At 41.1% G+C, this 17208-nt stretch overlaps 1 protein-coding gene across 9 annotated transcripts in view; it reads right to left on the reverse strand.

The window, feature by feature from the left end:
- LOC115567557 (protein MTSS 1-like) overlaps positions 1-17208 on the reverse strand; it is a 53926-nt gene that overhangs the window by 30211 nt on the left and 6507 nt on the right. For all 9 annotated transcript variants that reach the window (XM_030394264.1, XM_030394261.1, XM_030394260.1 and 6 more), the window contains exon 3: positions 16068-16141. In XM_030394264.1, the coding sequence (XP_030250124.1) occupies positions 16068-16141 (74 nt within the window). The remainder of the gene's footprint in view (positions 1-16067; positions 16142-17208) is intronic.

Consider the following 17208-nt stretch of genomic DNA (forward strand, 5'->3'; position numbering starts at 1 on the left):
CAACAGTGATCAGGTTCTAGCCTTACTTGACACTTACTAGAAACCATACAGGGCATCTATAATATTTGGCTTTCCACCTTCTGCACTTAGTATGTGAAGGAGCCTATGACCTTTTCGTTGCCTGCAGGCAGAAAGACTGAGAGGCCTCTAGTCTGTGAGATACTGGTCATAATTTAAACCAGACACACACTAGAACTGTTTGTGAGTACAGCACAACACTGCCTTGTTTGCAATAATGACCACCAGATTACATCTACCGTGTGTGTGTGTGTGTGTGTGTGTGTGAGCCTTTGCATACACATATGTGTGCACATGTGTGCTTGTGTATGTGTAAGAGCCCCTTATGCTGTCAAAGATTTAGTGAGGGGACATTCTCCACCCAAGTGTCACCCCATATTCATCCTCCCGCCCGCCTGCCAGCACACACACACACGCACGCACGCACACACACACACACACACACACACACACACACACTCTTCACACAAACACATCATTCATTTAGAGTGTTTTATGAAGTGTCTATGGGACGACAGGGAACAATCCAGACACTGAAAGCTCACTGAGTCAATCCGCTTACTGAGTAACTTGAATGACTGACCTTGACCATTATTTATCCATCTATCAACCAATACAATGGCTGTATTATCTAACACACTCAATCATAAACTCATACCTATTAAAACCTATTTAAAGAGCAGCATGCGACATGCTTGTTCAGCACAGTTGACAAGACACTCAATGACATATTTGACATGTTTAATTGTGCAGAGTAAGGTAAGCCTTGCTTTATTTTCAAAGAATAAAGTTATGTTCCAGCGACTGGGGAGTAATGAATGAGGTAACACTTCATCCAAGTTCACCTTCAATGGGCACGCTGCAGCAGATGGCTCACCTGCCCTGCTACACAGCAACAAGCTGATGATGGTATCCTACTGTGCATGTTTCCATCTTTGAGCATTAATGCAAGTGTGTAGCTGTTGCACTTGATTCGCTTTCTGAGGACACAAACGCCTTTTATTTCTGTTGCTTCCCCTTGCAATCTAGCTGTTGCTCTCCTCTATCTCAGTCCCCTCATAATTTTCTTTGTCCTTGAAGGGAGTTTAAACTGAGCAGAAAGTTCCTGTTGATGAACAGAACATGGTTTGGTGATGCTGTCACCGACCTGCTGTGTATACACCTGGTCCTGACAGACTGGACACACACACACAGGAGGTTAGGGTGAAAATGCAGAGGAGAGGAGGATGTGGATTTAGTGAGGAAATTAAATGAGAAAAAAAGAGGGTGAAATAGTGAGACTGAATAAAAGGAAGAAACTGCATGCCCAAATGAGTCTGCTTTATATTTATGGAAGGGAAAATGGAAAACAAGTTAATAAACACATTTACTTCTGTTGTGATTAAGTGAAATTGAATATAACTATTTTTTTGCATTTCTGTTTTCTGGCTGAAACATGAGACTAAATCAACATTACAAGGACTTCCAAAGTCTTTGTCAAAATAAAAAGCAATGGCTTTAGAGCCAAATATCCTGAAACAAAGTTCTCATTGGGTCAGACTAATCTTCCTCTGAGTCATACAGTGCTTGGCCTTTCACCAGGATCTTGGAGGGCAATGCTCTGAGAGTAAGCTTACCCATCTCTATGAAATCCAGTGTGAGTCTATAAGAGTGTGCATGGTAGTTTAGAACAAAAGCAGACTTTGTTAGGTCATAGCCTGGCTGCCGGGATGTGGTCTTGTGTCAATGTGTTTAATGTTAACGCTTAAAGAGAGAGAAACCTAAAATTAGCACTCACAGCGACAACACACACACATTCAGCAGACAGATGCAATTACAACAACACTTGTGTGTAAAGGAAACTCGTGTCCAGACAGGCTAGCATGGTAGCCCTCAGTTTCTCAGGAAGACACACAGATGTTATCAGCCAACTGCTTCCTTATCGCTTTATAATAAGTTGTGAACATTTAGGAAATGTCAGCAACCTAGTCCATCAATGCATTTTTTCCATCAGAAAGGAGAATCAATTTGGCAGCTTAATTAATAAATGCTTATCAAATCACTTAAAAAGATTAAGTCTGAATTTGGAGTTTACTTGGAGATCAGATGTTCCAAATCCAAGGCTCACCTGTCAAACCAGGTTTATGTTTAAACAAAAACAGAACGCAAATCGCGCTAAGATCTACAAACACTTGTGTACACACATTGCATGCACACGTAGCCAAGCACACAGAGGATTCTCTGCTTCCTTTTTTGGCTCAAACACTCAACGGTGTTTGGCCTACTCGCCCCTGTGTCTCAAAAAAACATACACATTAATTCTTGCTCTCTCCTAGAGAGAGTTTTCTGTCTTACCCTTTCTATTCCACTCATACACATTTATGTCCTTAAACTCATAACAAGGGCATTCTGGAGAAGAGCTCTGAATTTGTCCATTGGCAGATGTTCGTATTAAAGCAGATGGTTGCGGATAAATCTTTCAAAGACGCTTCCTTGAATTTTCTATGTGAATGTGTTTTATAGTGCAAACTAAATGACAAGGCAAGAGTCTCTACCATGAGATGTGACAAAAGAGTTTGACCCATAAATTCTCAAACAGCAAAGAAAAAGAGCAGCACTAAATCAGTCTGAAGAATCTTTTGTCTGTCAGTCTATGAGACGCAGAGGTCATTTTGTGCATTTTAGCCTATATGACTGAATCTCTACATGTGCTAGGCATGCTCATATGTGCATGTTCACATGAGGGTGTGCAAGCTTGAATTAGTCTGTGAGTCTTTGTGTTAGTGTGTGTATTTGACCCATTAACTGATTTGATTGCTGGTCCCAGTTGGTTCTGTAGGATTCCAAGGATGAGGTCAGGGTGAATAGTAGAGAACAGAGGGTGAATTGAGAAGCACGCAGGTCGTCCATGGGATAGGATCTAGGTCGGGACTGGGCAGAGGACGGGAAATGTATACGGCCAGGCTGGTTTTGGACTGAAACTAGCCATAGAGGACAGAGTCCTTTCAGAGAGGGCATTGAGACAGTGGGCTAGTTCAGAATGTAAGGCTGCTCTCTAACAAAGGCCAAGCCATGAACTGAGAGGGGAAAAGAGGATTTTTTTTTCCATGGAGCTGTATGGTCGTCTGTCCATGGCAGAGCACACAGAGCATGCTCAGACAGAATTAGACTGATTTCTGTTCTACAAGAAAACTCAGTTCCTTGCTTTCCAAGTAGAGTTTAGATAGCCAGTGTGCCTGTGATTGTTTAACAGAAAATGACACTTCTTTCTTGAGCCTGTCAAGTTAAAAGTACATCTGAATTCAGGTAAAACTTGCTGGGTTATATGGAGTTTGTGCAGCTCAAAAGGAAAGGACAAGATCAAACCAGAGTGTCTACTGATTTCTGACTATGCAACTGGATCACGTCTTTACTTTAGTCAAAATAGGCTGCATGTGTGCTAGTTCACAGTAATTATATGGCCCAATGTCACTCAGTAAAAAGGTATGAGACAGAGGGAACAGAGGCCTCTTTGATGAAACAAGTAGGGCATGCATGTGCACACAGATAAATATGTGTAGAATGTTGTTGCCTGTATGTATCCAAAAGGTCCAACCCATGCACACTCAAGACAACCAACACCCGTGGTCGATTTCCTTGCCTTTACTAATCCTTTATCTCTGATTTAGTCTTCATGGGCCCCACTGCGACACCATCAGAATCAACTACCAAGACTGAAAAGTTTAAAAAGTGCGATTAAATGTTAATATGTCATTTAAGCCAGTAAAAGTGACGGGCATAGATAACAGATAACAGTTGTGACTAGAGTTGCACAGTACCCGCAGTACCCACGGTACCCCGCGGTGCCAAATCCTAACAGTTCCTACTATACTAGAAATTCTACACGACGGTACTACCGTGGATAACTATACTACCGGTGCCAGTTTCCGCTACATAGCGGCCGCCTCTACTCTCCTCCCGGCTTCTCACTGCATGCTACTCCCTTGTAAACAAACCCACATGCTTACTACTGCAACCGAACTACACAGCTGCTGAATGATTGGCTGTTTGCCTGTTACTGGTGATGTCCGGGGATATGATAGGCTGTTTCCGCACGCTGGGTCCGCCCGTCTGTTAGCTGATTGGCTGTTCGTGTGTTTCTGCCCGCAAGAATGAATTCCATGAAGACAGCTCCGCTTCGACAGATATTCACTTCAAAAGAAACAGCAAGCTAAAGTTCTGTCTCGCCCAGACGTGCGCACGGCTTACAGTCACTAACACGAGACAACACACTCACCATGGCAGAAGCACCAGGCCCGAGCGGCGAGTCTGCCGCGGCAGCGTCGTCAGCGGCACCACTAATTTTGCTCAAAAAGCCAAACTCCAAAAGTCACATTTGGAAATATTTTAGCTTTAAACAAGGCACAGATGGTAAAGCAAAAGACGAGGCCGTCCACTGTGCAGGCGCTGCCACCAAGCTGTAGGAGCCAAAGGAGGGAACACATCCAACCTCATAAAACACCTGCAGTGTCGTCACCCAGATTTATATGTCGAATACCAGATTAGTATGCCCTGTTTATTTTCTCATTGGCTAATATTAGGCTATATGCTCCGTGTACAGGCTGAGGAATGAAGAGTTAAAGGATGTCAAAGTATAAAGCACCTAGAAAATGCATAAAAATATAGTTTTCACAGGGAATCAGCTCCTGTTTATTGTATTTTGTACTCTTTGGTTTATTATGTTATATTATTGTCAAATAGATATTTTTAAAAGACAGTGGATTTGTTATCCTAAGTTGATTGTTTTTCTATTAGTTAAACATAAATATTGTGCAAAGGAAACTGAATGATTATGATTTCAACCATATAAATTCTAACTTCATTTATTTGTTTTTTATTGCTTATATGCTTTTGTTCATGAACTAAAACCATTAGGACCATTAGGCTAATTCATGTTATGTATTTCCCACTCCTTATTTCAGAGAGAGACATCCAACCCAAAACGGAGGCAACCCATGGCCAAGACCATACCTTCTTTTTTTAAAAAATTTTAACTTTTTAATAAATGTTATTCATAAACATATTTGTTTCAGTCTAATTCCTGCTTCACCAGTATTATGTTTATCATGCACCAAACAACATTATAAGTAATTAATAAGTATTTATTTATAACTTATACAAATACATTGCAGTTCATGAAAATAATAATGATAAAAAAAGGCTGCAGTATCGAGATAATACCCGGAACCGTGATACTTTGTCTGGTATAGTATCGTGGTTACTCATTTTGGTATCGCGACAACTCTAGTTGTGACAGCTTCTTTCCTGTATTAGCAGCGGCACCAAATGCATTAGCAGACTGGAAATAGTAGAAGGTAAATCTTTAGAGACATCTGGGCTTTACAGCCCCACTTACCCTGAATATTGCTAAGCACAGCAACATAGTATTAGCAACAATTCATATAATATGCATGTAATCTCCTATTTGGAGTTTTTTTTCTATTTCAGATAAATTGTTTTAAACATAAGAAATACACTGCAGATAGTTCAAACTGAAGGAGATACACACCTCTAGACTGGAAGATATTTTCGGATGTTGAACTCATTGTACGCACACAAGGGCCTCAGTGGAACTAAGCTATTCCATAAGGAGGGATGGCAGTGATGTTAATGGGAGAGGTAATACAATGGGCTGAAGCTAGGCAGTGTATGGAGTTCATGAAAATGAAGCACAGCCACTTTGTCACAACTACACAAGCCAGCAAATATGGAGCAATGAGAGAGCCGTCTAAACCAGTAAACCAGTAAAGTGAAAGCAGCACTGGATTGTTTGCCAGCCAAATTCCCAATTACACTATAACAATTTAATTATGAGGATTCTGATCTGGGATTTAGCATCACACCCAGCACTTCAACACATCTTAAGCATAACAATTCCATAAGGCCCTTCCATATCTGCAGAAACCAAAAATCAATAAAGTTTCATAAAGGCATCAGCTCGCTCAGACATACAGGGCTGCTTTCAGTCCAAAATCAAGCTAGATTATATTTGGTTGTTTTGTTTTTCACCACTGATTGAAGCAAAAAAGAGGCTGCCATGGCTTTTTTGTAATTAATGCAAATTGAAAACACGTGCAGTCAGAGAAGAGGGACAGACACTGGGTTGATAAGACATAAAGTATACCTGGATAACAGCAGTTATTGTAATGATGACAACAAGGCTGAAATAATAAAAACAATAGCTGGCACTGGTCCAAACTGACAGGCAGTGTGCAAGAACTGGTTTTTCATGTTTAATGCTACAGTAAGTGTTTACATTAGGATAGGATGTGTATGACTTGTAAACCTAAGGAACCAGGGGTCTATGTCCAAGGAATATAAATGTTGACCATAAACGGGGCTATGACTATACATATATAGAAGTCTTAGGCCTTTTAGCCATACAAATGTAATTAAAAAGCAATTTGTTAGAAGAATAATTAGTTTATCATCTATATTATCAAAAGTCAAAACTAAAAAATACTGTTCATTGTTCACGCCAGGGAGCATTTTACGAAGCTAACTGCATATATGCAAAATGAAAATATTTCTAGTTATATGAACTGTGCTAGGCAACCAGAGCATTCAAGTAATTATCGCCTTGAAAAAATGACTCTACAACTTCATAATCATTTTAGGTCCAAAGCAATTTAACAAGCTTCTACATGTTAGCTTTGTGTCAGGTGTCTATTTCAACTCCAAAGAGTCAGACATGCCCAAACAGACTCGACAGAGCCATTGAGATTTATATATACACAGGGATACACACACACACACACACACACACACACACACACACACACACACACACGGACATAGACAGACTGTTACATACTGTATATGTACGCACACAAGTACTCACTTTATGTGCAGAGCCAGAGTCCTGACAGCTGCCAACTAACATGTGATGCAGCTTTGGTTATTTTTGTAACTGTGAACAAACTATTATGCTATGGGTGATATGAGAAATTCTGTTTTGCATGTGTGCGAATGTTATTTTTTCAGGAAAGTGGCAAGGATTTATGGTATTTCATTGTTCACCCATGCTAATTGTGTACTACATATTCCATGATTACAAGTTATCGCGACTCTACTCGAAAAGTTGGCTTTCCCAAGGACATCGGTTTTGAAGGTAAGGCTCTGGAGTTTAAAGATGGGTCAACAGAAGGCTCACACAAACCATAATTATGTCTCAAAACTGGTCAAACTTGCTCTGTGTACACCTAAGAAGATGTATTTTAGGATGCTAAACAGCCTTCCAACTGGTATGCTCAGTCACTGCCTGAGAGGTAGTTCATAATGGCCTTCGACTTCACACCCCTTGAGCAAATATTTCTGTTCTTAATTCAACAATATGTAAGTCTTGGAAAGGGTCAAAATTACATTACTGTGTTAAATTCTGCTCTCCTTGTCTATGGAATGACCTTATCTCCCTATGCAGCCAGGTTGCCGTCAGCTATTTCACCATTGCAGGGTCGAAAGAAATATCACTACCCACCTACTCCGTCACTTTCACACTTACTTGGTGAATGGAATACCAGACAGAGCATTGATACACACACACACACACGCAAATGAGTAAAAAAAGATGCACATACTGGTACACACAAACAGACACGTACACAAGGCTATTATACAAAGAAGGAAACTATGACGAAACTATAATTTGATACAACACAGTGGGACAGCGGGGATCTACATGGAACATGAACTGGCACCAGTGAAACAAGGGAAATGATTATTCTTTTGCCCTCTCTGTTCTTCTGCCTCTGTTCTCTCTTTATCTCTCTCTCTTCATGGATTCAATAAGGCTTTGTCCCACTCTTCATCAACAACCAGCTGAAGTTTTCAGAGGGACAGAATATGGTTCAGATTGCCTGGTTTTGTCTCACCCAACAACGGAAAAAGAAATGTGTACAATGACGATCATGAAATACCAAGTTGCGCGTCAAAAGCTATTGTTCTGGCTTTACCAAAGTATTTTAGAGAACATTGGTAACTTTAGAGTATTTAACAAAAAAGTACAATAATTTTCATAGAATGCAAGAGTACTTTAAAATAACAGTTATGCAGTACATACTTCATCTTCAAATGTTTTCTGAACTGTTAAGTTACCTAGTAGAGGTAAGAAACATACATCATGATACTCACTTAAAAAACTGAGCACTGATGCACAAACTAACTTCATTGCAATTCAAAGAATGGCTTCTTTGATGTACTGTAGTGAAGACACATTTTGGGGGAGGTGATAATGAGGTAAGGAGATTATTGACAGAATGTGATGTGAATCAATATGAGCTATCCTGCTCATTTAACTTGTTTTGGTTTAAACACGATTCATTTACTGATTCCAAGAAGTGCACTAAAACATTAAAACGTGTCTTTATTCTCCCTACTGATAAAAGCTTTACTCAGTTCACCATGATGAAAGTTATTGTTATGGATATGCACAGATTCTGTTAATAAATGTAACACATCATGGTACACAACTTAGAACTACGCTGTTTCCATTTTGGAATAAATCAAACCCTGGCCTGGCCCTGTCGCTCTGGATCAAGATAACTAAACATTTCTTGCCCTACTGCGTGGTATATCACATTTTTTTATTTAAACAAATTAAATTCACAAACGCATTTTGCTAACAGCTTGTTGTCAGTCTCCTGGACATTGGTCCATGTGGCCTGATGTCTGAGTACCTCTATCAGGTCTGACCCAGAACATGTTTAATCATTAACATTTAATCACATGAGTTTAAATCAAACAGACCCATTAGAGCTTTGAGAGCAAACACTATCCCACTGCTTAAAGGCAAAAGCAACTCTTTGGCTGCATAGTGTTTGTGCAAGCAGTACAAAGATACAGGTGAGTGTTAGCATATAAATTTGTCAACTTTAAGGACAGGTTCAAGATTCATATAAAGAAAAAACAAAATAGCAAACCCTGACAAAAGGTACAGAGGCTGATAATAAGGTCAAAGACAATAGATAGAAAGACAGGGAAGAGGAGCTGCAAACAGTGGGCAAAGAAAAAAAATAGAGACTATGGAGAGATATGGAGCAAAAGAGGGTACACGCTTTCAAATTATGTTCCTCAGTTACAATGCGAGAGTGGATTAGTGTAAAGACAAGCATAATGTGAACACTCCTGAGGATGTAGACTAATCCCTTGTCACATGAATTGCTACAGGCAAGACAACTTTTCACACATTATTAGTAGGTCTGAAAATCCAACAAGCTTCCATCACTGGTAAATTAAAGAGTTATTAAACATTATGGATAGGGATACAGCCAATACCAAAACCCAATAATTACCTTTTTCTCATGGCTGATACCTATAACTGATATGTCAGGGTTTCCCCTACATGTAATTGACTATGATAATGTCACATTTTTGTTTTTCAAAAACTTCCTAACCTGTAGTTAATCCACACTTGAGGGTAAGAAGGCTAAGATGTAGTTAACAAAGATCGAAGATCTAATATTCTTATATACTTCTTTTGGAAATATGTATGTAGTTGATATGAGACATTGACATTAAAGTCCGTGTAAACCAAAATCAGCCATTTTCTTCTAAACACATTAAACGGGTCATAAATGTGTTTACTTAAAACATGTAAAAGCCATTCGGCCATGTAGAATTTAATTTTGGAGCTAGGCTCACAAACAGTTTTTCAACATTTCTGTGTTCAAGATTTAATGGGCGGGTCAGAAATCATGCAAATCATGGCCGCGTTACGTAACGCGGCCATATGATTTGCATAAACCCGGCCCTGCTGCGGAAGTGGTATAAATACGTTCAGCGCATCGGCTTCAGCGGTTCTCCCACTCACTCTCCAGTTTCGGATTGCATTGCTTACAATAGTTTGCAGCTAGCTAACCAGTCAACCAGTCAGCTAACCAGCCATGTCTCCTCCACATCGCTCTGCATCTTTCCTGGATGCCACAGTGTGCAGGGTGACTGCGCTGTTAGCTTATTTAAGTTTCCTTCGGATGACAACGTAAGGAAACGGGGGAGTCCATTGACGCTTGTCAACTCCGTCCCGGCTTGCATCCTCTCCTCCGCCAACGAGGAGATGTGACCGCTGCTGACCGCCGCTGACACTCTCCGTCCTGCTGACGGCGGGTCCCACCGGCATGATGTGGCCGCCGCGCCGCAGCATGCCCTCCGTCCCGCTGACGGCGGGTCCCACCGGCATGATGTGGCCGCCGCGCCGCAGCATGCCCTCCGTCCTGCTGACGGCGGGTCCCACCGGCATGATGTGGCCGCCGCGCCGCAGCATGCCCTCCGTCCTGCTGACGGCGGGTCCCACCGGCATGATGTGGCCGCCGCGCCGCAGCCGGCCCTCCGTCCCGCTGACGGCGGGTCCTACCGGCATGATGTGGCCGCGCCGCAGCCGGCCCTCCGTCCCGCTAACGGCGGGTCCCACCGGCATGATGTGGCCGCGCCGCAGCCGGCCCTCCGTCCCGCTGACGGCGGGTCCCACCGACATGATGTGGCCGCGCCGCAGCCGGCCCTCCGTCCCGCTAACGGCGGGTCCCACCGGCATGATGTGGCCGCGCCGCAGCCGACCCTCTCCGTCCTGCTGACGGCGGGTCCCACCGGCGGTATGTGGAGGTAGTATCAGGGCCGCATTATTGGTGAGCCGTCCCAGTGTGAACGGATAATCCGGAGGCGCGGAGCGAGGGCGTGTCGGTCTGACAGTCTAACTGCACAGGTCCTTCACTCAACTAAATACAGAGAAATGTCCCACAAAGCAACGTTACATGACCGAACAAAAGTAACGTAGTAACTATAACTGTCTTTAGCAACTTATATGAGGAAAACAAATCCCACAGCTGTATGTGGAGAAGCGTCTGTCCTCCTGTCCGTCCCCTCCCTGTCCTCCCGACTCTTCCTCACATTTCTGCTCACAAAACAGCGTCTGTCACGCTTTTCACAAGAGTGTTTAACTCACCGAGTGTTTGACGAAAATAAATCACCGCGACCGCCAGCCCTCCTGACCGAGACTTAAGGAAACTGTCCCCCAGAAAACAGCCTCCGTCCCCGCGAGTGACAGAGTCAGACAGCGTCCTGTTTACTGATGGTGATTATGTATAATTATGTAATTTAGCGCGAAAAACTTCACTCCGTCACTTTCCAGGATGTTTAGTGGGTCAGGATCTCAATCAATACACGTTATAACAGCATCTATATGATTATAAACTGTCCGCGGGTTTAGATAGACAAGGGGAACACCTGGGGAACACCTGGGGAACACCTGGGGAGACACCGACGTCATTAACATGACGTGTAGCCCCCGCCGCATGGGCGTGGTTCCAGCGCCTCTAACTGACACGCCCCCAGCGTTTCACAGCAGAAAGAAGTGCTTGTTTTTCCATGATTTAGAGACCTAATTTTATATACTTAACAATTTTTTTAATCTTTCAAATTTGGCTCAGTGGTCAATGATACATGTTTCTTTGGTGTGACAAACTCATAACACAATTTTTTTGCCGCTTTACACGGACTTTAAGTTTAACAAATAAAAAGGCTCCCTCTTTCCAATAAGATCCATCCCATTTTAGTCTCCCAGTCTCTTAAATGATTAACCAGTGTCGACAACCCAGGCCAAGATCACTTCTTGAGAAACTCACTGTTGACAGACATAGCCAGTAAACCAGTGTTTTAGATCATGCAGAAATAAATGTCTGATCCATTTTGAAAATGCATGCTAAAGTTAAGCTGTCCATACTCAGCACCTACTACTTATATACATAAAGCTGCAAAGACAAAAGAGGATGCAGGAAACAAAAACATTACTGTAGGAATATGAGGAAGATCATCAGGAAAAGCGCAGTTTCATTTTTAGAAAAAACATTATTTATGAAAATGTTCAGTAAAAATCCTTTCTTGGGCAACATATTAAGAATCAATAGTACAGCTAGTTGCAAAAGGCAGCTGTCAAACAAGTAAAAACTAGAATCAAAGGGGATATGCCAAAGCACACTTCAATATACTTCAGACCAAGACAACAAAGCTTAGGGACTCCTTTGTGCATACAGTAAGTCTCAACAGAACACAACAGAGCACAGCGAAACAGGTGGTTTCAGCTAATCCTCGCTCTGTGTTTTGGTTCTGAATGAGCCCATTTAGATGTGTAGAGGTGTGCGAGCATCTATGTGGCTATGAGTGTGTAGCTGTCTGTTCATTTGCAGTTGGGTGGTACATACTGTACATTTTTATATGTTTGTGTATTCCACCAGAGCAAGCAGACCCAGCCTTTACTGTGTCCACTGTCAGCTTCAAAAGACTCTGAATAACAGAGCACAACAGAGGAAAAGAAAGGCTTTGTCTATAGACTTAAGTCCGTCTTTCTTTCTTGTATTCAAACTTTCTCCACTTGGCATTCCAGTTATTTTATTTCACTGAACTGTAAACTAGTAAGCTGGATTTAACCTTCTCTAATCTGGACAATAAAAGGAAGAATATGCACTTCTCTCATTGTTAGTATATTTTGATAATATGCATTAGTTCTTACATCTTAATCCTCTTTTTTTTTTCCTAACCCTAACTATGCTCTAATTGGGTGTCTTGGTCCATGTAATGCAAAAGCAGGTTCAAGTTTGCTAGGTTCTTCTCCTCTGTTCATCTTTCTGAATACATCTTGTTCTCATAAATCACTTAAAATGCAGAAACACAAACATCATGCAATAGTTGCTAATTATTAGTAGCTAGATTCTTACACTGGATAATTTCCAAGACTCAGTCGAAGGTTTTTACTACACTACAGTGATTAGCTCATGCACTGAGCATTTACTGATGTTGACACTGGGAGACTTTTTCACAACCACATTGTGTTTTGCAGGATGCAATTGTAGTTATAGTTACAGGATATTAATCATAAATAAACATATCTTAATTAAAACGACTTACATTAATATTTAGATTGCAATAAATATGTTTATTTTGTTATCAATTACACACTAAACATTACACAGACTGAAAAGAGAAAAGCAAAAATTTGACTACAAAAATTTGTGGTTAACAGATCAGTAAGTGTTTTGACATACTAGGAAGCACAAATTCATTGGAGAGTTTTTGGAACCAGCGATGAAAATAATCTTCTTTGCTATAGACTGGGCTCTTGCTGGTGTTCAGGACTAGAAATGTTTTCAAGGACTGGAGTGAAAACATCTTATGTACTGTTGTTATAAAGACAGATTCGCCAAATTCGCGTCTTGTTTTGGGTTTTGTGTGTCATAAGTAAGACAGAATGTTTAATCAGTAGGTTATCATGCCCACAGGATGACATACGAGGTATATGAGGTGGCCTCAGTTCAAAAGCTACTGGTATAGCAAATATCAATAACTTTTCAGTATTTGACAAGCAAATCACCATATCAACAACAGCAAATATAGTATCTTGGATGGAAAGAGAACTTCCCTTACAAGAGGAAAAGGTTAGTCTAGAGCCCTGTTATCATATTAATATTTGAACAAAGATGCATATGTGAACGTAACATTACAGTCCAATGTTCACATTCTGAAAAGACTAATGTATGTTACTGTCTTTTTCAACCTTCTGATCATGCTGTTTCAGTGATAACACTGATAGAGTCGCAAAGTAACTTTGATCTAAACACCTATCAACATAACTGCTGCCACGCATCAAAGTCTTCTGAGTCTACTGATCAGCCCTTGATTCTTTATGATCTACCATCACTGCCAATATATGCGAGGCTATATAACAGATGAACCATTACAAAGCTGGTTGAAAGCCTTGTTATCCTGTTTAGGAGGCGAATAGACCTTTAATGTGTGTGCTGTTAAAACTCTGATTATGCTATGATTTTGCACATTTATTAGTCTTATTCTTTCCTATTGTGTGGTGGTAGGGAGAAGGGCTGTTGCCTTTAATTACTTGAGCCCCTTACATACACTCACACACACCTGATTTCCATGCCGTCACCATGGTGATGGCTATAGGAAGCAGGTTAGGACTTGGAGGCACACATTAGGGACAAGAAGATGGATGGATTTAGAAAAAATGAAAGAAAGAAGACATTTTTCTATAATATGGCTTTAGCAGCCTCTGGCTAATTATGACAGGCAAACAGAGAGTGCTGTGTCTGTCAACTTGAACCTTATCTGATCTAGACACAAAACCATACAGCTCTAAAATCAAAGTTGTTTAAGCAAGCACGCACACAGAGACACACACAGGCTGTGATGTCTTTAGAAGATATACCTTGATCTTTTTCTTTGTGGGTGAACAATACAGTAAGCTGATATCTTCATGGAGTAGAGAGACGACTATCTCAGGCTCTTCTATGGGTATATGACAATTGTTTTGTAGAAACAGTAGATTCCAACAGAGCAGTTTGGTTGTGTGACAAATGGGTCCCAGGTAAATAAGACCCCGGATTAAGTTTTTAAAAAAATAAATATTTTCCCCCAAACAGATATCAAGGGTGTTGCAGGGGTTGACTGAAACATCTATCCAATACTTCATGCCTCTGAACTTCCAGATATCACAGCAAACTATAAAAACCATATTGCTAGTATCTTTAAAATAAGTTAAAGGTGACGCTTTGGGTTTGCCACTGGGGAGCTGGCCAACTCCTAAGCGTCAGTATTTGACGACCTGGGAATGTGACTCAAAAATCAACTATCTTTCTCTAGAGTTGTCTACTTCAGCTTTAGCTTTGGAGGCAATTAGAAAAAAATAACAGCATTCTTTTTTTCAGAGTCACTGTCTCGCCTACAAGCAACGGTTTAATGTACTTTGCGATGGGTTCAGCTTCCCCTGAATTGGCTCAATAAATCAAACCTGCAAAAAGAAAAAGAGAGATAGAAAAACGATAGTAGAGAAAAACAACCCATAAAATCTTATATAGATGTTCATTTCTTTCTAATACATACAGCATTAAAAGCTATTCACTATATTGTTCTGTCAAAACATGAATAAGCCCTTACAAAGTATGATAACCAAAAAGCTTACTGGCATAAGTGGTGAAAATAAGAGGCTCCCTCACAACCTTTTAGGAATGTGTACTCAGCTGCAGCCTTAATGTAAAATCTGGTCTGTAATGTAGGCTATAAAGACTTATTATGATGACCTGCTACAATTGTCATGTGGACAGGTTATCTACCTGTGATACAGATAGCAGCAAAAGTGCATAATAACTCATCATCCATGCTTGCCTGTATGCTGAAGAGCTCAGGCGTACAGTGAAGCCTGAGCATAAAGATGATAAGGGTGTAATGTGGTACTGCTAACCTAAGACACAATATGTGGAGAGAATTGGGAGGGGAAAAAGTGATGAAAGAGCAGATGAAAGAGCAGATGAAAGATGACGCAACACTCTTCAGCTGACTGAATGTAACTCCTTCGAGGCAAACATTTATATTGTGTGTGTTTGAGAAAGAGGAGAGAGACACAGAGAGTATGATGACTCCCTGTACTCCCCCATCGCTCTCTCTCTCTAGCTCTATTCCCCCTTTCTCTTCTTCTCTCTGCAGTGAGTGAGGTGATGAATGTGTGTGTCTGTCTTAGTTCCTATTAATAGTATGGAGCAGGGCTGGAGGTGTCAAAGCTAAGGAGGGATGAGATCTCTCACTCTCTCTCTTTCCCCTCACATACAGAGTTGAAGCAGACTCTAACAGATAGTCCAGATGAAGCAGAGGTGGAGTATGGGTCGGAGTGGAGGGGCAGGAAGCGGGGCAAAAGGGGTAGAGGTTGAAGACAAAGTCAGCAGCAGAGCTTCAAACAGCATGCTGATGGATTTACTACCTATACGATAAAGCAAACAACCCAAATAACCTCTCAGCACAGTTGGGTGAAAGACTGGACTTGCACAGTAGGGCCACACAGACAAACACAATGACACATAGGTGCCCAGACACACACAAACTGTTTAACAGTTCATTCATTTAACCTTATCAGCACTGTGCTACAGCTGTCCAACACAACTGCAAATGACACTGATTCCTTTAAGAGATGAGGAATAGATTTGCAGTAGAAGACCACTGTTTACACAATCATACCTCTGAATCTGTGTACATATTCTTACCTCGTGAGTTGGTAGCCAGGTCGGCAACTTTCTGAAAGGCATCCAAGAAAGCAGCCAAAGCAACTACTGTCGTCCTATGGAGAAAAGAGCAAAAAAAAGGGTTACTTAACATCACACTTTACTGATGTGAAATGATACAATGTTTAAAAAAAGGGAAATGGAATAGTGCAATAATGATGGCAGAGGAAATGCCTCATATCCTTCAAAGGATACATAAACATTGCTGATCAACTGCAGTAATTACATACAAGTATTGGCAGACAAAGACTAGATAAACTGATCAGATGAAAAATATGTACCGTGTAAGATACAGGAAAAAACATCTGTTGCATGTGTATGAGCATGCATGTGGGGTACATTTTAGATTAAAAAGCTTCCATCAACCCTGATTATATGACAATTAAAGTGCGGATGGTGTCTGTATACTGTGTGTGTGTAAGTTAAAACTTGAACGTGCCCCGCTGTGTGAGGAATGTCTATGTGATTACTTAGAGCCGCTGGAATCTGTCCAGCTCAGCAGAGCAGCTCTTGAGCTGAGTTTGCCACACTTACAGGTCAATGAAGCGATCAATGTGGGATCTATTCTGTTCAGCTTTAAAATGGAAAAGGGGACCTGTAGCAAGTTTACAACTCATACCTGCTTTTGTGGCATCTTGTACAGTTTACAGAGTATTTACAAATTGTAGTATTAGATACTGCTTATACACACAAGAATGAGGAAAGGGCAAAACCCAGTCTGTCATGAAAAAAAACACAGTGGAAGTGTGGTGTAAGATTACTCTCTGTTTTACTCATTACAGACACCATCTTGTTGGTATCCTGACTTGTTGCCTGTCTGACTGCCTGGCAGACCAGTTACTTTGCTAGCTGACAACATGCTGTCTCATTGGCGGGTCAGCTGACTGGCAAATACTGACTCATCTACTTCAGACAGAAACAACAAACCTCTTGTGATTAAGATCACAGATATAGATATTAAAAGGGTCTTGCCACACGTACATGTATATGATATATGATCTCCTCAACGGAGACAAGAATACATATCTGTCATGAACTGCTTGGAAAATTTCTGAGGCATGTTTGGTCACAAAAGCATGTTTGTTGAAACACCCAATACCTTAATTTGTACACACTTGTTATC

This window comes from Sparus aurata, chromosome 17, assembly GCF_900880675.1.
Source record: "Sparus aurata chromosome 17, fSpaAur1.1, whole genome shotgun sequence".
Taxonomy (NCBI): Eukaryota; Metazoa; Chordata; class Actinopteri; order Spariformes; family Sparidae; genus Sparus; species Sparus aurata.